Source organism: Phascolarctos cinereus, unplaced genomic scaffold, assembly GCF_003287225.1.
Source record: "Phascolarctos cinereus isolate Bilbo 61053 unplaced genomic scaffold, phaCin_HiC Scaffold_2;HRSCAF=192, whole genome shotgun sequence".
In the NCBI taxonomy this organism is placed as follows: Eukaryota; Metazoa; Chordata; class Mammalia; order Diprotodontia; family Phascolarctidae; genus Phascolarctos; species Phascolarctos cinereus.
The window spans coordinates 222,300,940-222,327,153 of NW_027555625.1; the positions used below are offsets into that span (position 1 = coordinate 222,300,940).

The 26,214-nt window shown below is 43.6% G+C and overlaps 1 protein-coding gene across 1 annotated transcript in view; it reads left to right on the forward strand.

The window, feature by feature from the left end:
• Positions 1–4,381: 4,381 nt before the first annotated feature.
• The window catches only part of KIF3C (kinesin family member 3C), a 61,073-nt gene continuing 39,240 nt past the window's right edge, over positions 4,382–26,214 (forward strand). Inside the window, exon 1 of the mRNA XM_020983925.2 lies at positions 4,382–6,855. Coding sequence (XP_020839584.1) covers positions 5,344–6,855 — 1,512 coding nt within the window. The 5' untranslated portion in view covers positions 4,382–5,343. The remainder of the gene's footprint in view (positions 6,856–26,214) is intronic.

Sequence of the window (26,214 nt, forward strand, 5' to 3'; positions counted from 1 at the left end):
TAAAATAAAATATAGTACAGATTTATTTAGTAGGGCATCAGCCATTTTTCCAGGTTCGGTAAAGTACAGAGTTGTTCCAGGATCCCACCAGAAGAATGAAATTAGAAACAAGCACCAGTCACCTTATTTATTCATTTATATGCAGAGCACATCATGCGAAATTCTAGGCTGGATGAATCAAAAGCCAGAATTAAAGTTGCCCAGAGAAATATCAACAATCTCAGATATGTAGACAATACCACTCTGATGGCAGAAAGTAAAGAAGAATTAATGAGCTTCTTGATGAGGGTGAAAGAAGAGAGTATAAAAGCTGGCTTGAAGCTTAATATAAAAAAAAAAACAATAAGTAAGATCTGTAACTGGTCCCAAGACTTCCGGCTAAGAGAGGGAGAAGAAACGGAAGCAATTTCAGATTTTATATTCTTAGGCTCAAAGATCATTGTAGACTATGACTGAAGCCACAAAATTAAAAGACAGTTGCTCCTTGGAAGGAAAGCTATGGCAAATCTGGACAACACACTGAAAAGCAGAGACATCACCTTGCTGACAAAGGTCTGCATAGTCAAAGCTATGGTTTTTCCAGGAGCAACATATGGCTGTGAGAATTGGACTATAAGGAATTGGACTATAAGGAGAATTGGATTATAAAGGAAAAAATTGACACTTTCAAATTATGGTGCTAGAGAAGACTTTTGAGAGTCCCTTGGACATCAAGGAGACCCAATCAGCCAATACTTAAAAAAAATAATTCATACTGTTCACTGGAGGGTCAAATACTGAAGCTGAAGCTTAAATAATTTGTTGACATAATGAAAAGATGGGACTCATTAGAAAAGACTGTGATGTTGGGGAAAATTGAAGGCAAAAGGAAAAGTGGATAGTAGAGGATGAGCTAGATAGAAAGTGCCAGGGAAACAACAAACTTGAACTTGGACAGACTTTGAGAGATAGTGGAGAATAGAAGGGCCTTGTGTGCTGTGGTCCATGGGGTGGGACACGAAGAGTTGGACAAGACTGAATGACTGAACAACTATTTTAAAAACAAAAATGATATGTGACTTTTTATCCCATAAGATAAGTCAACAAGCATTTATTAGGTGCTTACTTACTATGTGCCAGGCATGATGCTAAGTACTTTACAAATATTATCTCATTTGATCCTAACAACTACCCTAGGAGGTAGGTGCTATTATTGTCCCCATTTTACAGTTGAGGAAACTGAGGTAGACAGAGGCTAAGTGACTTACTCAGGGTCACAAAGATAGTAAATATCTGAGGTCAGATTTAAACTCAGGTCTTTCTGTAGCTTGTATCTGTATTCTTACAAATCCAAATGCCTCCCTTGAGCATACTTTTCATTTACAGGTACAGTAGCATTTCTTAGCCGCTCCTTTATCCTCTTTTGGTTTCCTACATAACTTTTGCCAAGGCTAAATTGAGGGAAAAAATGAATAAACAACTTAAGCAAAAAAAAAGCATTAATAATGTCTTTGTGACTACTTTGTATGAATGGGAAGCATACCAGTGGGGGCTCAAAAGAGACAGTTGCCATTTAGATGTGTATTTTCCCCACCCCAGGTTTATCTCTAGGACTCTGGGAATGAGTTGTAGCCACATGCGTGCCCCTTGTGGGGAACTACCCGACCTGCTAGAATAGATGCAGGTTGGTGGGGTGGTGGTGCTGGTGGTGGTATGAATAAGCCAGCCCTAGCCCAGGAAGAGAGAGAATAAGAAAGTAAAGAAGAGTGAAAATTAATGCCATGTTCTCTATACTTGCCATGAAAACACAAGTAAGAAACAAAAGGGAAAAAAAGACAAGCGCAAAGAAATGGCATCAATAGTTCTGACTGCTACAGAGGGGTAAGGGAGTATGGGAGCGGAATAAAACCATTGGCTTTTGCCAGAAATAAGTCAAGCCAGTGAGGGGCAGGGTCTTCATGTGGCAAAATTGTGAAGCAGACATATTTGTCTTTGATGGGCTCTTGGACCCCAATATTTCCTACTTTCCTTCTGAGTCCAGTCATCTCCTTGGAGTCTATCCCATATCCTGTTTCTTCCAGCCTATCACCTTTCCATACATCACACAGCTGCCAAATTGATATTCCTGCAGCATAGGTCTGGTGATTGTCACTCCCTTGCCAAAGAAGCACTAGTGACTCCTGGTTGTCAACTAGGATACAATCCAAACTTCTCTGTTTGGCATTTAATGCCCTTCACAACCTAATTCCAGCTTCCCTTTCCAGACTTCTTACACATTACTCTCTATCATGCACTCTTCCTATGCAACCAAATTGAACTGCTTGCTCCTTCTCAAACCTGACACTCCATCTCCTGACTTTTGCACAGATGCACTCTGTCCCTGGACTGCACTCCCTCCCCATGTCTGTCTCTTGGGATACAGAGTCTCCTTCAAAATCCTTCTCAAATTCCCCATTTCTTCCTGAGGCCTTTTCTGATTCCCCCCTGTTTCAGTTGCTACTTCTTTATATCCTTCCTAAAATATAAATTATATTTATGCTTTATACTCGTTCTGTCTACTCGTATGTACCTAAGTTGGAACCCTCAATAGAATGTTGGCTTCTTAAGGGCAGGGGCTGATTTGGTTTTGTCTTTGATTCCCCATCACCTAGCACAGAGCTTGGCATGCAGCAGCTGCTTAATAAGTGCTTGTTGAATGATTCATTGTCAATGGCAAGTCACTTCACCCTGTTTGCCTCAGTTTCCTCATCTGTCAAATGAGCTAGAGAAGGAAATGGCAAACTACTCCAGTATCTCTGCCAAGAAAACCCCAAATGGAGTCATGATGAGTGGTACAGGAATGAAAACAACTGAACGACAGCAAAGAATAGATTAAGTTGTTGGCTGGTGGTAGCCAAAGAATTATCACTGTTATGGTGTTTGCATTTTAATAAGGCAATCTTGACCATGGAAAAGTCTTTTAGACCTGAAAGCATGAATCTCTTGTGGTAGACTTTCAGCCACAAGTGGGGGAAGCTTTTGGAAGCACGGGATCCCTTCTTTGATCCTTTCAAATCTCACCATATAGGTTACCTGTTCTCCCTGCCTCTAAGACAGACCCTAGTGATAAGAAGCGAAGTCCAACTGCAGAGACCTGGTGAGGAAATGGAGGGAGTAGCCATGGATCATCTTGGCAAGGAATTTCACAGTGAAAGGAAAATGATAGCGAAGAAAAGCTAAACAGACTATATTTCTATAAGGTTTTATAATTTCACAAAGTACTTCTCTCACAAAAATCCTGTGAGGTAGGCAAGTGAGTAGTATTGACCCATTTTGCAGATGAGGCAATAAAAGCTCACAAAGATTGTGACTTACCTGGGGAGGCTGGGAGTCACACAACTACTCAGGTTTGAATCCAGATCTTCTGATTCTAGTTTTAGAACTCTTTCCATTATGCATCTCTTGAGGGACCAACTGGGTCAAAGGATCCTCAGACTAGAACTGGAAGATATCTCATAGGCTATCTAATTCAACTCTCTTATTTTACAGTTAAGGAAACTGAGGCTAAAAGAGGTGAAGTAATTTGCACAAGGGTCACTCAGGCAGTAAGCATCAGAGGCAGGATTTGAATCTGGTTCCTCTGAATCCTAAGCCAGTGGGACCAGACCACCACAGTTTTTTTTTCCCTATCCAGAGGATAGCTGAATATTTGGCAGAGGTGACGAAACCAATGGAGAGGGAGAGAGCCTAGATTTTTAGACCCAGAAGGGTCTTTAGAAATCTAGCCCAGAAGTTCTTGACCTTTCTTGTATCATGGACTTCTTTAGCAGGCTGATGAAGCCTATGGACTCCTCAGAATGTTTTCAAATGTATAAAATAAAATACATAGAATTACAACAAAAACCAATTATATGGAAATATAGCTATCAAGGTTTCTTTTATAAATAAGTCTAGACCCCAGATTAAGAACCCCTCATCTAAACCAGCTCCCTTATTTCACATATGAAAAAAACGAGGCCTTGACAGGTTAAAAGTCCCAGCCTACATTACACAGCAAATTAATAGCAGAAAGAATTAAACTCCAGGCGTCCTGATTTCTAACCCAACGCCCTTTCCACCTTACTATTTCTCTTGATAATTGAAGATGCTAGAGAGGGAGGGGTTACATGGGTGAGCTGAAGCCCTCAGGAGGCAGGAAAGAATGAGACAGACTCAGTGGATTAGCCTCCTTGGTCCCAAAGCCTCTAGTCCCACTGGAGACTGAACCCTGGAAATCCGGGGCCCTTCAGACTCCCCAGCGAGGCATCCAAGCCTGGAACTAGGACCCCTAACCTGCCCGAATTCGGTTAACAAAGGCAGGACTACAACTCCCAGCATTCCGCGAGCCCAGCCCTGCTGGGGTGAGGGTGGATAGTGTCAGGCTCTGGCGTGGAAATGATAGAAGCCACCGGGCAGGCAGGATTTCTGCAATGAGAGGTGCCCGTTGTTTATTTAGAAGAGCAGGGGGCCAGCAGTGGCGCCGGGAGGAGATGCTTGACCATTTATTTCTCCTCTAGCCAGTCCCAGACTGTCTCTGCTCCCCCTCCCCCATCCCTTTACCCCACCCCGAGCGAGTGGGAGAGCTACGGCAGCGGCGGCAGCATCACTCCCTCCAGCCGCCGCTGCTCCGCCCCATCCCTGTCTGTTTTTCTCTCTCATTCTCCGTTGGCGGCGGCGGCAGAGGCAGCGGCAGCGGCAGCAGCAGAAACGCTGCAATGAATGATCCTCCACCCTGGGGAGAGAACTGTAGGTGAGCGTCTCTGCACACAGAAGGGCCATGAAGGACCCAGGACCCCAGCTGTCCAGGACCCCCGACTCTCCCAGCCCACTGCCATAGAATATTGGAGAGGAGCAGGAGGAGGAGGAGACCAGATCCCTGCTGCCCACCCCCATCCTATTTTCCTCTTTCTTTATCTCATTGTTGCTGTTTACAACCCAGGGTCCCTTCTCCCCAGTATGGGCCGGGCTCTAGGGGCTGCCTCCTGGCAAGCGATGCGGCTCCTGTCGCTGTTACTGCTGCTCCTGCCACTGCCTGGTCATTCTGCCTAATCCTCGTCCCCAGCTCAGGGTGGTGCAAGCGAAGAGCAGAGAGCTTTGGAGGCCAGGACTGCAGCAGCCGGCGGCCAGGCGGGCGGAGCGGCAGCCACCACCCCAGCCAGCATCCCTCCCCTCACCTCTGGAAGCTGCATGCACGTTGAGGAGCAGCCCCACTGGGCCGGGACAGCCCAGTGGATCCAGACTTAAGGGCAGGCAGACAGCCCAGGCTGCTTGAGTGAGGGAGGATCAGGAGGTGAGGGTGGGATAGGGACCTGGGGTGGGGGGAAAGGGAGTACTGTGAGCTGCAGAATGGCCAATAAAGCCAAGCCCAGCGAGGCCCTGAAGGTGGTGGCCCGGTGCCGCCCCATGAGTAGGAAAGAAGAGGCTGCTGGCCATGAGCAGATTCTGGAGATGGATGTGAAGCTGGGCCAGGTGACCCTCAGGAACCCTCGGGCTACCCCAGGGGAGCTGCCCAAGACTTTTACCTTTGACGCTGTATACGATGCCAGCTCTAAGCAGGCTGACCTATACGATGAGACAGTGCGCCCACTCATAGACTCGGTGTTGCAGGGTTTCAATGGCACTGTTCTTGCTTATGGCCAGACCGGCACCGGCAAGACCTATACCATGCAGGGCACCTGGGCTGAGCCGGAGCAGCGAGGGGTCATCCCCAGCGCCTTTGAGCACATCTTCACTCACATCTCCCGTTCCCAGAACCAGCAGTACCTGGTTCGGGCCTCTTATCTGGAGATCTACCAGGAGGAGATCCGGGACCTGCTCTCCAAGGAGCCAGGCAAGAGACTGGAGCTGAAAGAGAACCCAGAGACTGGGGTCTACATCAAGGATCTCTCCTCCTTTGTCACCAAGAATGTCAAAGAAATAGAACACGTAATGAATCTGGGCAACCAGGCCAGGGCTGTGGGCAGTACCCACATGAACGAGGTCAGCTCCCGTTCCCATGCCATATTTGTCATTACAGTGGAGTGCAGTGAGCAGGGTTCTGATGGCCAAGAACACATCCGGGTGGGAAAGCTCAATCTGGTAGACCTGGCTGGCAGTGAGCGGCAGGGCAAAGCAGGCACCAACACATCTGGAGTGGCAGCTACCCAGCCTTCAGGGGGAGGGGGTGGCACCGGAGAAAGGCCCAAAGAAGCATCAAAAATCAATCTCTCCCTTTCTGCTCTGGGTAATGTGATCTCAGCTCTGGTGGACGGCAGAAGCACCCACATCCCCTACCGGGACTCCAAGCTGACTCGGCTGCTTCAGGACTCTCTTGGGGGCAATGCCAAGACCATCATGGTGGCCACCCTGGGCCCAGCCTCACACAGCTACGATGAGAGCCTGTCCACTCTACGCTTTGCCAACAGGGCTAAGAATATTAAGAACAAGCCTCGGGTGAATGAAGATCCCAAGGACACGCTCCTACGGGAGTTCCAGGAGGAGATTGCCCGCCTGAAGGCTCAGCTAGAGAAGCGTGGGCTGCTGGGTAAGCGCCGGAGAAGCAGCCGCAGGAAGAAGTCAGTGGCCATTGAGGGGTACCCAGAGGGTTCCGTAACTGAGGCCTGGGTTGCTGAAGAGGAAGATGACAACAACAATAACAACAGACCACCCCAGCCTACTCCAGAGGTCCCTCTGGAGAAGAATATGGAGAACTATCTGCAGGAACAGAAGGAAAGACTGGAGGAGGAAAAGGCAGCTATACAAGATGACCACAGCCTGGTCAATGAGGAGAAGCAGAAATTATTGGAGGAGAAGGAGAAGATGATTGAGGACCTGAGGCGGGAGCAGCAAGCCACAGAGCTCCTGGCCACCAAATACAAGGTAAGACATTGGGTGGGGGGCACCCTTAGGTTCTCCTATGAGCTCATAAGCTTACTGAGCCTTCTAATCTTAGACCTAAAAGGTACCTTAGAGACAAACTACTCCAGGGGTTCTTAACCCTTCTTGTGTCTTGGACACCTTTAGCAGTCCAGTAAAACCTATGGACTCCCTTTTAAGAATAATGTCTGTTGCCTCTATTCATAATTGAAGGAAATGCTAAATTTCAGTTAGAGGTTAGTGAAAATAAAGATGTATTCCCCGCCCCCCAGCCAAGCTCACAGACCCCCTGAAATCTATCCAGGGAACTCAGGTTAAAAACTGCTGATCTGGTCCAACCCTCTCATTTTACAGATGGAGAAACTGAGTCCCAGGGACCTAAAATGACTTGCCCAACATGACATAGCTAGTTAGTGACTGGGTCTGGACCCAAGACTCCCAACTCCCAGTTCTTTCGTCACCATTCTGTGACATCCACTTATGGAAAAATTACTCATGGAGGAATGGTCACTTCCTTTGGGACCATAGGATAGTGCTTATCAGTAGAATAGGTTGGAAACCCCTCACTTCTTTCTCCTTCCTCTCTCCCTCCCTCGCATGTACTGCTTACTTGGCAGATGCTCCATTAATATACAGATGTTTCCTTACAGGCCCATAAGCTAATGCACAGTTACCCCTAAGGGTTAATCTGACCCTGCTGCCCATGTAGTCAGACACTTTGAAAAGCTAGACAGGATCTTTGACCTCAGAGGGACCCTGATTTCTCTTTCCTGTATCACCTGCAGTGCCTCTCTTCCTTTCTATACAGCTCCAGACCTGATACCCTTTTCTTTCTGAGGAGTAAGCTTCCATGAGGAAAGAGGAATTCCTGAATGCTATGATATGAGGGAAGCCTCACTATGGACCCATGCACTCTGGGCTGGAATTCCAGGGTACAGTGGTCTGTGTCAGTGGGAGAAGGGTAAAGGAAGACCTTCAGGTGATGATGACCTGAGAAACAAACTGATTGCCCAAATCCTAAATCTAGCCACAAATATCCAGTTCCAAGCCCAGTAAGACCTGATCCCTGTGCCCTAGGGAGGTCATGGATCAGGCTATCAGCCAAGTGAGCAGTCCTCAGCAGGGTGTGTGAGCTTTAAGGTCACACAACAAGGGTCATCGATGAATGACACAGCCACAGCAGGCCCCAGACAGGGACGATAAAGAAAGGCAATGAGGGAATGAGAGGAAGAAGAGAAGAGTAAAAGAGGAGAAGTAAGGGGAGATGGACATGGGCATCTGCTGGGGAATAGTGGATAGTGGATCACCAAGAATTGGGCAGCTCATCAATGGAGGGGTTAGAGTGCTGGCCTTGCAGTCAGAATTATCTGATTCCAAATCCTGCCTTTGACACTTAGCCGCTGTGTGGATCTGGGCAACTCATTCACTCTCTCAGCCTCAGTTTCCTTATCTGTAAAATGGAGATAATAATAGCACCTGTATTAGAGGGTTGTGGTAAAGATCAAATGAGATAATATTTTTAAAATTCTTTGCAAACCTTAAAGCACTATATAAATGCTAGCTATTATTGTTGTCGTCGTTGGTACCACTTGGTGTGGCTAGTACCTTTGATTCCTGTGAGAGATGAAGGCAGGGGTGGGGCTGAGGGCCACCTTAGGAATCCGGAGGCCTTAAGAGCATTTGTTTTTAGGAGGCATCATGAAGATTGTCCCTGGACTGTCTTCAGGGTAGCAAGCTCCTGGTGAGGAACTTCCTTTATCAGCTCAGATTACCACCCCCTCTGTAATTAGTAGTCAAGAGAGATACTTTGAGACACGAGAGGTGAAGTTGTTTGCTCATGTGACAGTATAGTCACATAGCCAGCCTATATGTGTCCAAGATCAGACCTGAACCTAGGGCTTTCATATGTACCTCTAATTGGGAGGCTTCCTAGAGCTGCAAGAATAAGGGGAGCCTGGGATGTTGCACAGAGCAGATCCTGCCCTGGTCAGACCACATCTGGAGTTTTGTGTTAGGTGCTGGTTTCTAGGCCTGCTGTTAACACCACACACTCACTTAGAGGGTAAGAGGGAGCAAGAAAGTGGGGAGGGAAGCCAACCCCTAGCTGGTAGTGACCAATTTAAACTAATTATTTTTGCTAACTGGGTTAGCTTTGTAATTGTCAGGAGGCAAGGCCCTGGCTGCTCCCACCTTGGCTGTGGCTCTGCTGAGCACCGTATTTTAGGATGGACATTGCTAAACCGAAGAGGGAACCAGAATGGTGAAGGGCCTTGTGAAGATCCCTTGAAGGATTTGGGGATGAAGGATTTGGGCCTGCAGAGAAGACTTAGGGAAACACTATATTCACATATTTGAAAGCCTGTCATGTGGAAGAGGTATTAAATGTGCTCTTATTAGAGGACATTCCCAGAACAATGGGTGGAAGTTGCAGAGACAGATTTCGGCTCGATGTCAGACAAAACTTCCTGACACTTAGAGCTGGCTAAACATGAAATGGGCTCACTCTGGAGGTAGTGATATTCCCCTTACTGGAGGTCTTCGAGACAGGGCTGAATGCCCTGTGTTGCAGTGGCAAGTTTGGTCAGGTCTGAGTTAGACCGGATGGCCTCTGAAGGCCTTTCCAGCTGTGAGATTCTCTGACTCTGTGTTCCCTGACCCAAAGTTTTTCACTATTATCAATTCCATAATAGGAAACATCAGACAGGAATGAATTTCAACCTTGAAACCAATAAAACCCTCACTGATGGTGGTGTGGAATTGTGCTTCTTGGGTGTCTAGGTCTGGTGGTCTCTTAGAACCATCATTGTCATCATCATCGACTTCATCATCACATCATTATAAGATTTAGACTCTACTTTATTCTTATCCAGATGTAGTCAAGTAGTCTATAGTTACATCAAATCCCACTTACTCTTCATCTCTTTAGAATGAACCATTTGAAACAAATACACAAACAAAATTTTAAATAATTGAACATAAGTGCATTAAAATGTGTATAGTCCCTTTTCCAAATAATAACCAGGGATCCCTGTTTGTTTATATATCCCCCTCTGAAGTCTATTTCTGTATTTTTCCAGTTTTTGTCACTGTGGTTATTGTTATTTGCATAGCCATACACATTGTGTACATTGTTTTCCCATCTTGCTTTCTTTGAGCTATTGTGCTTTATATATGTCGTCTTGTACTTCCTAATAGCTTTTATATTTTATAATTCCTTAAGGGGTACTAATCTTCCATTTTCAGCTTGTACCACAATTTGGTCGGCCTTTCCCCAGTTTTCCTTATTTTTTTTTCTTTTTTGTTATTACAAATAAAGCTGTTGAACCAGAGTTTTTGAACCAGAGGGGACCTTAGACATCATCTAGTCTTATCTCCTCATTTTACAGGTGAGGAAAGTGAGGGAGGCCTAGAGAGAGGGAGTTGATTTGCTCAGTGTTGTCCAGCTTGTTTGTAACCAAGCTGGGATTAGAATGTAGGTCTCTTTAATTCTCATTGACTGTTGTAGCATCTCACCCTGCAGGGCAGAAGGGAGGGTACAAGAAGAGTTCCAGCCACTTATTTTGAAATTTGTGGAGACTCGTTCCTTCACTGAGGGTTTCTGGTCTTACACAGTTGAAAATAAAATGGGATAAAATAAAATGAAATGAAATAAAGTCATATATGGCACTGGGATACCTATTCTTGCCTGTCCTGGCACACTTGGAAACTCAACATGAGGTACCTTGTCAATCATTGGTGGAGAAGAAAGATGTATTTATGTTTATGTATTTGTATTTCTACAAAGAGCAGTTAGAGCTACCTGCTAGGTTGTTATGAGCAATGGCCTTGGAGAATCCTGTGCAGGGTATACAGTATACCTCTCACTATTAAAGAAAGGGAAGCCTTCATTAGCCATCTCCAAAACAGATAGGCCTTTCTAGGGAGGCCATAAGGACTGAGATAGCTGGGCTCTAAAGCACAGGTGCATCAAGAGCTGGGGGCAAGTTGAGCCTGTGTACAAGCAGCATTCATTTCTGCTTCGTAGACCTCTGTCCCTTCCTTCCAACCTTTCAAAGGAAGTCTTTGTATCCCCAGCACCTAGCGCAGTACCTTGTACACAGACCAGGAATCATGATGATATACCATTTCCATTGTTAGTAAATGACTGGACCCTTTCTGTATGGGATCGTGGAAAGCCAGGCAATTTGGGATAGAGTGGGGTATGAGAAAGCGGGTATGATTCCTGGAATCTTAGAACGGGAAGGAACCTTAGAGACCTCTGGGCCCAGTCTCTTCATTTTAGAGGTGAAAAAACTAAAATTTAAAGAGATTAAAGTGAATTGATCAATCACATGACATTGACTTTGCATGTATAATAGGTATCCTATTTGACTTTTCAATGGTTGGAGGAAGGGCAGGAAGGAGAAAGAGAATTTGAAACTGAAAATTAAAAATTTTTTTAAAAAAGATCCCATGATAAGTTAGTGGCAGAGCTAAGACTGAAGCATGGGGTACAGTGAAGGGGGAAAAAGCCTGAGTCAAGTTAGAAGACCTGGGTTCAAATCCTAACGATGACTCTACCTGTGAGACCTTGGACAAGTCCCTTCATTTATCTGGGTCTCAGTTTCCTCATGTATAAAATGAGAAGGTTGGACTAAATGGTCTCCACGGTCCCATCTAGCTCTATATCTATGACCCTATGGCTATAGAGCTCCCGTTGCCCCATCTAGGACTCTTTCCGTGGTGTGGGGTAAGTTTTCTTCTCATCCATTTTATTGATTCACTGGGTGCCTTCTCTTCTCCATGCTTCAGGCAATTGTCTGCTTAATGGAGAGGAGAGCTCTGACACAGCTCCCCAGGGATGGAGGTGACATCATTGTTATATCCAGGACTTTTAGGCCTACAGCAAAGATGGAGGTGCCCAGGAAGTTTCAGGATGAGAATAATTCTATGCACCGTGTCTGTGGCTCAAAACCTTCTCCACTTCTCGTCACCTCCTCCCAACTGCACAGAGCTAAGAATTGGACATAGCTTCGTCATTAGTGCATTATGAGAACTAGCTAAATGAGAACTAGAATTAGTGTTAATAGGCCTCCCATATCTCTATGACTTTCTACCTGTGGGTTTTTGTTGTTGAGTCATTTCAGTCATGCCTGACTCTTCCTGACCCCATTTGGGGTTTTCTTGGCAAAGATACTAAAGTGCTTTACCATTTCCTTCTCTGGCTCATTTTACAGATGAAGAAACTGAGGCAAACAGAGTTAAGTGACTTGCCCAGGGTCACACAGCTAGTAAGTGTCTGAAGCCAGATTTGAACTTGGGAAGATGAATCTTCCTCACTCCAGGTCCAGCACTCTATCCACTGTACCACCTACGTGTCCGAACTACCTGTGTGACCTTGGGGCAAATCACTTAACTGCTCTGAATCTCACTTTCACCATCTCTAAGTTGAAGGAATCACATTAGATGACTTGGAAGGCCATTTTATGGTATTACAAAACCAACTGTATAGCTTGGAGAGATCTGCAGAGAGTGGGGAGGAAGGGATGTGAACAAGAGAATGAGGATAGAGGTAATAATGATCTCAGTGTTGGATCTACCTTGTTAAATTTGAAATATTAAAACAAACAAACTAGACATGGTAGAGTTGGATGACTTCACATGCAGTCTTCTTTCTTTTCTCCTTTGTATAGAGAAATGCTCATGTTTGTTGACATCTGTGAAGTTTATCATCATTGCCATCATAATAGAAAGAAAAATTTCAAAATACCAGCCCTACCTACTTCCCAGGGGTCTTATAAGGATCAGATAAGATGATAAATGTGTTTATACTTTGAAGAAAGTTAAAAGCACCTCATGAATGGAAGGTATTATCAATAGTAGTAGTATCGTCACCATCTTGCCACCCAGGGCTCCCAGGATCCCCAGAATTATGACTTTGGTCTATCAGGTGTCATCTCAGTGCCCTAGGCTGCCCAATGCCTGTGTGTTTTTCAGAGTTCTGAGTCATTGCCACAGGCGTCTGAGACCCAGAGCTGGAGTTTCCTTCCAATCAGGGTTGGGGAACCTGCAGCCTCAAGGCCACATGTGGGAATCCAAAGTTGGATTCAGTCAAAGGGCCACACTGGAGGTCCTAGAGGGCCATATGTAGCCTCGAGGCCACAGGTTCCCCACCCTTGAGCTAAGCCCTCTCTCTACCCTCAGGCTTATCCTTTCTCTCCCCTCTCTCTTTTCTCTTCTTTCCCATCCCACCACAGCGTGTCTTGTGGAGGAGAAGTATGCTGGCTCTAAGTTCAGAGGAGCTGAGGTCAAATCCCACCTCTAACATTTACTTCTCATGTGTGACTTTCAGCACATTGTTTCATATCTCTGGGACTCAGTTTCCTCATCCATCAAATAAGAGAATTGGACTAGATGACCTTTGGTGACCCTTCCAGATCTAGATCCATGGTCCTGCCAGCAGCTAAGCTAACCTAGATTCTTTTCACTCTCTGGCTCCCTCATTTACCCTTACTCTGCTTGGGACAAGATTGGTCTTGCCAGATTCTCTCTGTGTTCCTCATAGTGCCCATGGTGACGTGTTTTTGTGTTTTTGTTTTTGTATCTATTTGTAACCTTGGATGCCCAGCTTTTGCCAGCAAGTATTTACTGAGTGTTCCTGGTGCTATACCTAGGATGGATTGGGAGGCTAATGTAGAATATAAGAATTTCTTCCTTGCAACCTTATGTTAGAGGTGGGGGTGTGCTGGAGGATTGTTAAATTTTCTGTATGAGCATTTAGACCTCAGAAATCAGCAAACCAGAGCTTGTTTTATTGATTTGCTGATTGGCTAGACTTAAGAAAGTGATGGATAAAATATTTATATTGCAGATTAAACTTAAACATATGCTTGTGTACATTTTTTTGGGGAGAGCCAGTTGTTAAACATAACCAGCGCACCATTGGTTAGAGCTCAGATTGTTGATTGAAGGGAAGTGGAGCAAGGATAAGAGATTATTGGTAGGTTGATTGGGACGAGCTGTTCAGTTAGAGAGAGGAAAAGGACATGTTTGTGAGAGGAGAATGCTGAAGATAGTGAAATATGTAGGCCTGAATGGAGGAAGGAGACAAAGGCACAGGAGGCAGAAATCACAGGCAGGATTAGGTCCCCAACGGATCAGTTTGGGAAAAGAGTAGGGAGTGCTGGATAGAGCCTCAGTCCTCCCACCACCGTGGCAAGTGGGAGGAAATGGAATATCTTGAAGAAGTAACCTAGGAAACAAAAGGAAAAATAAGATGAAAGCAATGCCTCAGAACCTTCAAGAGAAACAGGGTGGTAGACTATATTGACCTGTCTCTATTCCTATCAATGGCTCCTCTTCTTCCACCTTCATGAGAAAAGGGAGGATTACCCAAGGCTCAGTCCTTGTCTCTGTATCTTTGATCTCTCTTTACCTTCTCATCCTTTAAGTGGGCCATTTCCAAATTGTGCAGCTTCGGTCCTGACTTCTCTCCTGACCATGGAGGAAACAGTCCTGGATTTGGAGTTAGAGAGACTTAGTTCAATTCCTGGGCTTCTTTCTTATTACCTGGGATTACCTTTGACAAGTTATATAACAGCTCTGGACCTCAATATCCTCATTTGTGAAATAAAAGAGTTGAACTAGCTGGCCTTTAGCTCTACACAGCTCTTCTAGCACTAAATCAACGATGCTCTGATTTCTCATTCCCACCTGAGTTCCTAGGTGGCTCAGTGGATAGAGACAGCACTGTACCTGGAATCAAGAAGACCCGCGTTAAAATCTGGCCACAGATACTTACTAGCTGTGTGACCCTAGGCAAGTCATTTAAGCTCTTTTTGCCTCAACTTCCTCATCTGTAAAATGGGGATAATCATAGTATTTACCTCCCAGGAGTGTAGTGAGGATCAAATGAGATAATAATTGTAAGGTACTTAGCACAGTCCCTGGAACATAGTAAGCACTATAGAAATGTTAGCTATTATTATTATTATTACTACTACTGTTATTAGTGTTGCCTGCAACTCTATGTTTCAAGTTGAACTCATCATCTTCCCCCAATTAAATTAAAAAAACCTAACCCAAAAAACCCAACTCACTCCAAAAACCCTCCTCTCCTGATTTTCCTATTTCTATTGGCGATATCAGTTTTCCCTTTGTCATCCAGACTTAAAATGATTGAGTCATCTGTAATTCCTCCCTCTTCCTCCACACGTGAATTAATCACGAGGTTCCAATCTCTTGTTTCTTAACTCCCTTTCTGTTCCCACTGCTACCACCCTAGTCTAGGACCTCATCTAGTCCAGGCCGCTGAATGGCCCTTGCTGGTTATGGGGGAGTGTTGCTGTTTACAATAGATTTTTGTTGTTGTTGTTATTCAGTCGTTTCAGTCATGTATGACTCTCTGTGATCCTATTTGGGGTTTTCTTGGCAGAGATACTGGAGTAGTTTGCCATTTCCTTCTCCAGCTTATTTTAGAGATGAGGAAACTGAGGCAAATAGGGTTAAGTAACTTGCCCAAAGTGGCAGTGTGTGAGGCTGAATTGGAACTCAGGTCTTCCTGACTTCAGGCCTAGCACTCTGTCCACTGTGCTACCTTAACATCCTCCTCCTGTTTAGACTCCTAACCTCCAGCTTTGGCTCCCTCCAATCCATCCATCCTACAAGAAGGCATCAAACTGATCTTTCCAAAATGCTGTTTCTATTCTGCCGCTCCCCTGTTCAAAACCCTTCATTGCCTCTTCAGTTCAGTTCTACAGTACTGGTGAGAAGCAGCTAGGAAGCTCATTGGGTAGAGTACTAGTCTTGGAATCAGGAAGACAGGAGTTTAAATCCAGCTGTAGACACTTCCTAGCTGTGTGACCCTGGGCAAGTCGCTTAATCTCTGTTTGCCTCAGTGTGAGAAACTGTAAAATGAGGATAATAACAGCACTTACCTTCAAGGCTTGTTGTAAGGATTAAATGAGATAATATGTATGAAGTGCTTAATATAGTGCCTGGCATGTAGCAGTCACTATATATAAATGCTTATCCTCTTCCTTTCCCTGATTATTGTGTACTTAATTCAATTTAACAGACCTTTATTAAGCACCTATTGTGGGCAGAGGACAGCTAGGTGGCACAGGAGATAGAGTACTGGGCCAGAAGTCAAGAAGACTCATCTTCCTGAGTTCAAATCTAGTGTCAGACACTTACTAGCTTGTGTGACCCTGGGCAAATCACTTAATGTTTACCTTAGTTTCCTCTTCTTCAAAATGATCTGCAGAAGGAAGTGGCAAACCACTGCAGTGTCTTTGACAAGAAAACCCTCCGGGGGTCATCAGGTATCAGACATGACTGAAAAACAACATATTGTGGGCAGAAGCACTGTTTTAGGTGATAAAGGTGATAAAAAGATTTAACCAAAGGCATTTGGTCACCCATTTGTGGGAGCTGTAAAATTGAATGTTAACTACAAGTGTGAATAACACAACCTTCAAATGAACAGCTGACACTGTATTTTTCCAAACAGAACCAGGGTACTTCATCTTGTTTGTGCCATGGGCCCTTTAGTGGTGTGATAAAACCTATGGATCCCTTCTCAAAATAATGTGTTACTAAAGGAAATGCTAAATTTCAGTTGGAGGTCAGTGAAAATAAATATATAATTTTTACCCATCCAAGTTCCCGACCCCCTCCTTCCCTGAAATCTATTGATGGGGCTATTTGGGGGTCTCTGAGAAGCTACCACAAGATGGGAAATCATTAGGATATAAGGGGAGGAGAATTGGCTCTGCAGTCAAGAAATCTGATTCCTCTTTTGAATGTGAGCTCTGCCGCTTACCTTTATCATCTTGGAAAAGTCATTTTCCTTCTCTGAGGCTCTGTTGCTTCCTTTGCAAAATAAGGAGTGTTTGGTTTGGATGGTCTAGAGGTCTTTTCCAGCTCTGTATAATAATTAAAGGGGAACAGTAATCCACAGTGTACTTGGATGATGGGCTTAATTCTATCTGTTACTACCAAGGGAAAAAGATTAGGAGTCATTATATATGGTATTGTTCCCTGGAGACATTGGTCCATTGTGCTGGGTTAGCTTAAAGGGCAAAAAGGAAAAAAAAACCTGAATGTTTTGGAAACCAAAATAGATTAAGATTTTCCTCTCCTTTCTGTTAACCCTGGAATCCAGCATTTTGTCTGCAGCTCTTCTTGTACACCGCGCGCGCCCCCCCCCCGCCCCAAAAGACAAAATGAAAACCAACTAAAACAATCCAGGGCAGGGATTGTTAACCTTTTCTTGTGTTAGGACTCCTTTAGCAGTCTGGTGAGTGTTTTAAATAACTGAAGGAAATGTTCAATTTCAGTTAGGGGTCAATGAAAATAAGCATGTAGTTTTCGCTCAACTAAGTTTATGAACCCTTGATAAGGTGGCTCAATCAATAAATAAGCATTTATTAATAATAATTTATTAATAATAATTTTAATAATTAATTTAATGATTGATCATAATTTATTGATAATAATAGAGAAACAGTATGGTGTAGGGGCTCACATGTTGACATCTTGAACACCCGGGTTCAAATCCTGCCACAGACACTTATTAGCTGTTTGACCCAGGGCAAGTCATATAACCTCTTTTTTTTTTTCAGTTTTCTCATCTGTAAAATGCGGGGCTCAGACCTGGTGGCCTCAAAAGTCCCTTCTCTCTCCAAGTCTTTGATCTTGTAATTCTATGGGCCAGTGCTGGAGATACAGAGACAAAAATGAAATAGCCCTTGTTCTCAAGAAGCTTATAATAGGGGAGACAACCTGTACATATAAAAGCAAATACATGACATAATAGAAATCAAATGCAAAATTGCCTTGGAGAGGAAGCCACTAGCATTTCACTTACAAAGTGAAAGTTGGGAGGGGATCAGTCAATCAACAAGCATTTATTAAGTATCTACTACGTACTAGGTATCATGCTAAGTGCTAGAGAAACAAATGTAAAAATAAGATAGTCTTTTCCCTCAAGGAGCTTTTATTCTATTGAAGTCAATAGTATCATGATGGGCATGGGTAATGTATAGTTGCTAGTGCCGCCCCTTCCAAGGTTACCATGTATCTACTTTGTGTATATTTTGTATACACCCATATAAAGGATAGCTTTCCACCTTCCACATCCATTAACAAGATGCTCTATGTCCTGATACCTTTAATAGGTTGGAACACCTTTTTGAGTTATGGAATCAGTCAATGGACATAATATGTAAATGTTTATAACCTGAAGGGTGAACTTCTTTGATTGGGTCAAGAAGTGGAGCCAACACAACAAGTTATGCACATCTCTAGGAATTTTAACTAGCAGAAGAATTTTAGTAGTTCTTAAATCCAAGAGGTCCAACCCAGCAGTTAAAGACTTTAGTTTAAGGGTAGCTAGGTGTGGCAGTAGATAGAGCACCGGCCCTGAAGTCAGGAGGACCTGAGTTCAAATGGGGCCTCAGACCAAACACTTGACACTTATTAGCTGTTTGACCCTGGGCAAGTCACTTAACCCCAATTGCCTAAAAAAAAAAGACTTTAGTTTGTGAGAGGGAAACAACCTTGGTAAGGGGAGGAGTTGGAGAGTTTTTTTCTCTTCCCTTCTACTCCCCTCAATCCATTGACCATGATATTAGAGAGAATGGACTAGAAGTTGACAATATACCCATCGGGGAGCAGAGAAAGATAGATTGAGGGCAAACACTGATAAATAGAGATCCAGAATGGTAGCTCCCTTAGGGGGAAGCAGTTTCAAGGAGTGTGGTACCTTGTGGAAAGAATGGTGGCTACAGGCTCTAAAAAGGCACACGAACAAGTTATACCTTTGGAGAAGTTCATGAGGACTTCACAAAGAAAGGAAAGAGCTTCCAATGCTAGGATTTACAAGGTGCCCTTTGCCACATGTGTTCCCTAGGTGTGTGATTCACTATCTTCTAACTTCCTTTAAGCCCCTTTTCCCAGGAAATGTGTGGGGCAAGAGCATGCCCCAGGTTTGGGGGAGATATTTTGTTCCAACTGTTCTTACTATACCATCTAAGTGAATACATTAGCTAAAGCTAATTGAAGCTACTGTTTGATTGTCCCTGGAAGTAACCAGGTAGGGGCTCATGAGCAACAATACTAGAAACCTCAACATCTTAAAGTATTAAGCTACTCTTTGGGGACCCAGCCTACCAATTTTTTTTTTTAGGCAATTGGGGTTAAGTGACTTGCCCAGGGTCACACAGCTAATAAGTGTCAAGTGTTTGGTCTGAGGTCAATTTGAACTCAGGTCCTCCTGACTTCAGGGCTGGTGCTCTATCCATTGCGCCACCTGGCTGCCCCCCAGCCTACCAATTTGAGTGGGAATTAGGAACACAGCCTCAGGAAGGGTGCTATACCTCTACATAGTGCTCCATCATGTTGTCTCCCCCATTAAAATGTGATGTCCTTGAGGTGAGAACTGTTTTGCTTTTGTCTTTACATCTCCAGTGCTTAGCACAATGCCTGGAAGATAGTAGGCACTTAAATACTTAATGATGACTGCTTGATATCCTGGAGTGCTAGAAAGAGGAAACTTCTTACAGTTTAAAATGTGTGGTTTGGGGACAAATTTCAGCCATACCACTTTCGATAAACTTATCAAATTCATTATTCATAAGATGCAGCTTGGCATAGTGAAAGGAGTGTTAGATTTGAAAGTAGTTGACTTGCGTTTGAGTCCTGGCTGTACTCTCTACTCTCTACTAACTGCAGGGCAGTGGGCAAGTCACTTAGCCTTCTTTGAGCCTCAGTTTTGTAATCCGCAAAATAGGGAGCAAATATCCCACAGTAAATTAGTTACTAAGATGGGAAATTTTATACTCACGAATATTAATTCAGGAGATGGGAACAGAAACTAGGAAGAACGGAGGGGAGGGAAGTATACAAAGGTTTTAAGAAGTCAGGCCTTTAGGAGCAAAAATGTTATGGAGGGATCTTAGACATCGTTAAGACCAGCTGTTCTCACAGTGTGGTTTGTGGACCCTTGAAGCTGAAAACTATTTTCATAATAATATTAAGATGTTATTTGCCAAAATGCACCTCCCTTTTCTAATCATATATCTGTGTGAGACTGGATTCTCTTCACATCTTTCAACCAAACAACATATTACAACAGATTGAAGGGAGAAGCAGATATGAGAATCCAGTCATCTTCTATTAAGTCAGACATTGAAGAAATTTGCAAAAAGTACATAAAATAATGCCGCTCTTTCTCGCAAATGTTTTTTGTTTTGGAAAATATAGCAATTTTCCATAAAATATGTCATTTATGTTATTGTAATAGGTTTACTATTGATCTCTTATATGAATAAATAAATAGTAATATAAACAAAGTAAATAATTTTGTGGATATGGTAAATATCAATGCATACAATCCACAGAAACAAGAGCTCTTTGGGATCCTCAATAATTTTTAAGAGTATAAAAGGTTCTCAGACCAAAAATTTAGAGAACTGCTGACCAACCATCTCATTTTACAGATGCTGAGCCCTTGAGGCCCAGAGGAATTATAGGACTTGCCCACACACATAGAGCTTAGATTAGAGGTCCTCTGACTCCAGATGCAGCAAAACCTCCTAGGTCCATTGTTAGGAGGGCCCTAAACATACTTTCTTCTATTTCTCTCATTAGTTCTTCTGCTTCTATCCCCAGCCTAAAGTAGTGCTCTCCAGAAATCCTCCTAATTACTGAGATAAACAAATTCCTCGTCTCTGGTTCTTCTGATTAGCAGACTCATTTCAGACAGTATGGTGTCCCAGGTCTGGTTCTCCTAAGCTTCTGTCTCTTCTCTGGCTCCAGACTTCATGGAAGGCTCTGGCAGTCTCTTATATCTTATTCCCTGAGAGTTCGTCCCTCCAATTGAATCCAGTCCAACCCAACCCAACCCAACAAGCATTTACTAAGGGCCTGCTCTATGCCAGGCAGTCTGCTGAGCACTGAGGATTTAATGACACAAGTGAAATGGTCCCTACCTTTAAAGAATTTGCATTCTACATTTGTTGTTCAGTCATTTCTTCAGTTGTGTCTGACTCTTCATGACCCAGTTTGGGGTTTTCTTGGCAAAGATATTGGAATGGTTTGCCATTTTCTTATCTAGCTAATTTTACAAAGAAACTGAAGCAAAACAGGGTTAAGTGACTTGCCCAGGGTGACACAGCTTGTAAATGTGGGAGGCCAGACTTGAACCCAGGAAGATGACTCCTGGCCCAGTGCTCTATCTACTGTGCCACCTAGCTGCCCTTAAATTCTACTAGTAGAACTTATATCCCCATTCCTTTTACTCAATGTTTTCTCATCTCCAGACACACTGGGCTCAAAGCCTTTCTTTTCCCCTCTTGTTTAAGGGCTTTCCTGTCCTAAAGTCTGAGCACTATTTAGCCTTGCTTCCCCAGGATCCCTTTTCTTACTTAACACTCACCTCTAGGTAACTAACCCATACAAAGGTATTGATTTGCAGAGTATCTTCAGGCCAACAAGAACACAAACTACCAAAGAGGAATACGGTCATTAAGGCCCAGTTTCCAAATGCCGCATACCTCTGCCTACTGACCTCTCTGGCTTCCTTTAAGTCCCAACTAAAATCCCTTCTTTTACTGAAAGCCTTTTCCAGCCCAAGTCCAGCTCCTTCCCTCTGTTAATTATTTCCAATTTATCCTGTATATAGTTTGTACATATTTGCTTTCATGTTATTTCCCCCATTAGATTGTAAGCTTCTTGAGGGCAGAGACTATCTTTTGCCTCTTTTACATCCCCAGCACTTAGCAAAGTGCCTGGCACATATTAGGTGCTTAATAAATGTTTATTAATTGATTGATTATATTTGAGCAGTCAATTTTATAACAACTTACTCAGGATTCAGCATCAGGTTCTTCATCTGTAAAGCGGGAGTGATAATTGCATCCACCTCCCAGGGTTGTTGTGAGAATCAAATGAGATAATGGATGAAAAGTGCCTTAAAGGAAATTATATAAATGTGAACTGCTAATAGTGTTACTATCACCACCACCACCATCTTGTCCAAACCTCTCATATGCAGATGAGGATTAGGCTGCCAGACAGAGCCATAATGGATAAAGTGTTAGACTTGGAGTCAGGAAGACATGGATTCAAATCCTGCCCTAGATGTTTACTCACTACATGATCTTAGGCAAGTCATTTAACTTGTCTCAGCCTCAGTTTCTTCAACTGTAAAATTAAGATAGCAAGAGTACCCATCTCCCAGGGCAAGTCACTTAACCTCTCTTGGCCTCAATTTCCTCATCTGTAAAATGGGCATAATAAAAGTATTCATCTCTTTGGACTGTTGTGAGTTTCAAATGAGATAATCTGTAAAGCGTTTTGACACCTTAAAGAACTATGTAAATATGGGCTATTTTGAGGACACTGAAGCCCAGAAAGGGAAAGAGACTTATCCAAGGCCATATGACAGGGCTTGATCCACCTTTCATCTAGCAGCACAGTTCCTTTTTAATCCTTCATGTGATTCACTTGGTGTAATACGTGCATTATCTATCATATTGCTTTTAGTTATTTCCAGCTCCTGGCTATTCCAATAAGATGAATTGGCAATGATAATGCACTTACTGTACTCTGAGTGCAGGGACCGACGGGATCTGGCAGAGAGCCATGAATGGGTCGGTAGGTCTGTGGTCTAGCCAGCCAGGCCTGGTGAGCTTCGTGTGCCTGCGCCTGGAGCCAACAGGCCTTCGGGGCGGCAGAAGCAGGGTGGGAAATCATAGATCAGAGGAGAAATAGTGCTTCTTTACAGTGCCCAAAGCACTTGGTTTAGCAGAGGGAAGTACATCTCTCTGACGATGGGGCTAGCAGAGGACAATCTCTAGGCTAGAGCATTCCAAAAGCATCCTGGATTTATTCCAATCAGTGTAATTAGACTCTTTGATTTCCAGCAGAATCTGAATCCCTGAGCATTCACTGGATGTATCTATTCACCCAGAGAATCAATTTTCACCCACTGTTGTCCATTTTGTTCTCTCTCGCTGGAGTTGGGGTGGGGGTGGGGGTCCATCTTCTTTGTACTCAGCAGAACAGGATGATTTGCCCAGTAAAGATGTTTCTGCTTTCTTCTGCTCCAGATAACAGTCTACAGTCTCTCCCCCTTCCCAGCTTCCATGGCTAGAGAGCCAGAGACAGGACTGTGTAGGATGTGCTTGATTAATAGGCCTCACTGGGAGCTCTTCTCTCCTGAGATACTTAGCTCATTTCTGCCCTTCTGAAGTTGGAAAAGGATGATGCAAAATCCCAGCTTATGATGTCATCCCAGGCACCGCCTCCATTCAAACATATATTTATCAACATATTGGGTTCATGTGGCTAATGGAATGGGCCAGTGGATATAGTTTATTTAGAATTTCATTAAGGGGCAGCTAGGTGGCGCAGTGGATAGAGCACCAGCCCTGAAGTCAGGAGGACCTGAGTTCAAATCTGGCCTCAGACCAAACACTTGACACTTACTAGCTGTGTGACCCTGGGCACGTCACTTAACCCCAATTGCCTTAAAAAAAAAAAAAAGAATTTCATTAAATTCCATAAGTTAAGACGTTAAGAAAAGAAATTACTAGGGAGTTATTATGGCATTTAGAGGAAATTATTTCAAGACAAGAAATGAAAAATATAGACAAACAAACAGTTCTGTGGTTGAAGAAATATAAGAGCATTCTCCCCAAGCATTGTTATAAGAGTAAAGTTGGCAAATCACTTAATCTTTCTAAATCCTCATCTGTAGAATTAGGGGATTGGACTGGGATGCCTAAGATCATTTGAGGGTTAAAATTTGATGTGACTGGCTAGAGTCAAGAGAATCTAATTTCAAATCTGGCCTCAGATATTTATTGGCTGTATGAACCTGGGCAAGTCACTTGACCCTGATTGCCTCAAAAAAAAAGTTTTTTGATGTGACTATAATTCAATTAATTTTTTTTTGGGGGGGTGAGGCAATTGGGATTAAGTGACTTGCCCAGGGTCACACAGCTAGTGAGTGTTATGTGTCTGAGGCTGGATTGAAACTCAAGTCCTCCTGATTCCAGGGCCAGTGCTCTATCCACTGCGCCACCTAGCTGCCCCTATAATTCAATTTAGAAGCAGCACAGACGCCTCAAAAAATAGGCTAGAACTAGTGGGAAAACAGTGTAGTACAGTAAAAAGAGCATCTCATCTGGAAATCAGGAGAACTGAGGCCCAGCTCAGCCACTAACTAGCTGTGTGACTTTTGGGCAAGTCATTTACCTCTCTGGACCTCAGTTTCCTCATCTGTAAAATGAGAGAATTGGACTAGATCACCTCAAAGGTCCCTTCTGGCTCAAACCTTCTGTTGTCCTTCCGACTAATGTCTGTGACTCTGGCACTGGGGAAACGTTTTAAGATGGAACCATAAATGAAAAAAAAATGAAGTATGAGGCAGGAAGGTAAGGCTTACAAACCATTATCCACTAGGCTCTTACTTCTCCACTGGCAGGAAGAGAGGAGAGTTTTTCTTCCCATTTTGATCTGGAGGAAATTGAGGCGGGGTGAGGTATTGAGTCTTCTGGCAGTTCCAAGTATGTCAAAACTGGGACTTGAGCCCAGATCACCTGACTCTCGTTCTCATGTTTTCCTCACCCTGACAATATTTCTTCAACGGTGAGAGACATTTTTGTCTCATGGAATACAAAGTGATCCCTGCTGTGCTTTTAACCTGAGCCTTCAGAGAGAAGGCTAAATCTGATCCTAATTTATATTCCCCAGGGCCCAAGTTCATTGTTTTCCTGTGTATGTTTCTTTCTTTTCCTTTCCACCTCTCGAATCTCCAGTCTCAGAAAAGCTATGGAGGGAGAAATAATAATAACTGACATTTATTTGGCACTTTAAAGTTTGCAAATCACCTTGCACATATTATCTCATTTACTTCTCATAACCCACTGTGAAGCAGATACTGCTAAGCCCATTTTACAGATGAGGAAACTGAAGCTCAGAAAGGTTCAGTGACCTGCCCATGGCCATAAAGCTACTCTGGGGCTGGCATTCTAAGCTCTCACCCTGAGAGGGTGTGAGTAGCTGAGATTCCAAATAGAATGAACCAAGGCTGGAAATGAGCTAGACTTTATAAGGCTTTTGGATTTAGTACCTATTTGTTATTTGTTGTTTTGTTTTGTTTTTTTTGTTTTGTTTTGAATGAGTGAGGAGTGTCACACTATCACGCTTCCTTTTCCATCAGATCTTGGGGTTGGAGTTTAAGAACATTCAGGCTGAAAAACAAATCGCTGGTCTCTTGCTCCCTGTATCCCATTAGCTATTAGAGAATCAGACTTTTAGAATTCAAAAAAGGATCTTAGAGATCTACCCCCTCATGCTTTACAGATGAGGAAACTGAGGCGTGGGGAGAATTAAGCTCCATAACCCTCTTCATTCCAGATCCAGGTATTTTGTCACAGAGTCAATTCAGGCCCCTTGAGTTCCAATCCAATCATGGGATCTTGGGTCTAGAGCTGGGAGGGATTTTGGAGGATATCTAATCTCATTTTACAGGTAAAACTGAATTGAAGTGAAGTGAATTAAGCAAGGTCTTACAAGCAGTTAACATCTGAGGCAGAATTTTGAGAGATTTTCTCTTTATGTGATCTTACCTAATCTTAGTTTCTTGTTTCAGACTGCTCTCTGGTTGAGGCCTTTGAACTTGTGTCATTCTAGGAACCATCCTGACAGCCACCCAATAACCCTCAGCAATACCCTCCCTGTCTACTTTAGATTTTTAGATTTTTTTCCTAGAATTCTTCTACTCGTTGTTTTCTTTGTTTGTTTTTGCCAGACCGATGAGTTAATTGTCCGAGAACTTTCCATTCGGAAACTTCCTGTACCGTGAAGGTCAGCATCTCCTCTGCTCAGTATTAGAGAATTGTCAATTGCCTCTAGGATAAAACAAAACTTTTTCCTTTGGCATTTAAAGCTGTTCACCACCTGGCCCCATGCTATCTTTTCGGTCCTACTGTAAATCAGTCCCCTTCCAGTTGTACCTAATTCAGCCAAACTGGCCTCCTTACAGTTCTCCTCATACACAGCATTCCATCTCCCATTTTCATGCCTTGCTTTGGCTGTACCTCATGCCGCAAAGACACAGCCTTCTCACCTCAGCCTCATAGAATCCTTTGTTTCCTTGAGATTCCATTCAAGTACCATCTTGTCCATGAAGCCTTTCTTGAAGCCTTCTCTACCTCCCCATCCACAATCCCCCCTTTCCTTCCTCAAAACGCTGTATTTTTTTTAGATGTGTTCTGTATATACTTATATATGTACATATTATCTCCCATGAGAGAATGTAAGGTCTTTGAAAGCAGGAACTGTTTAATTTCTCTTTGTATCTCCAGCACT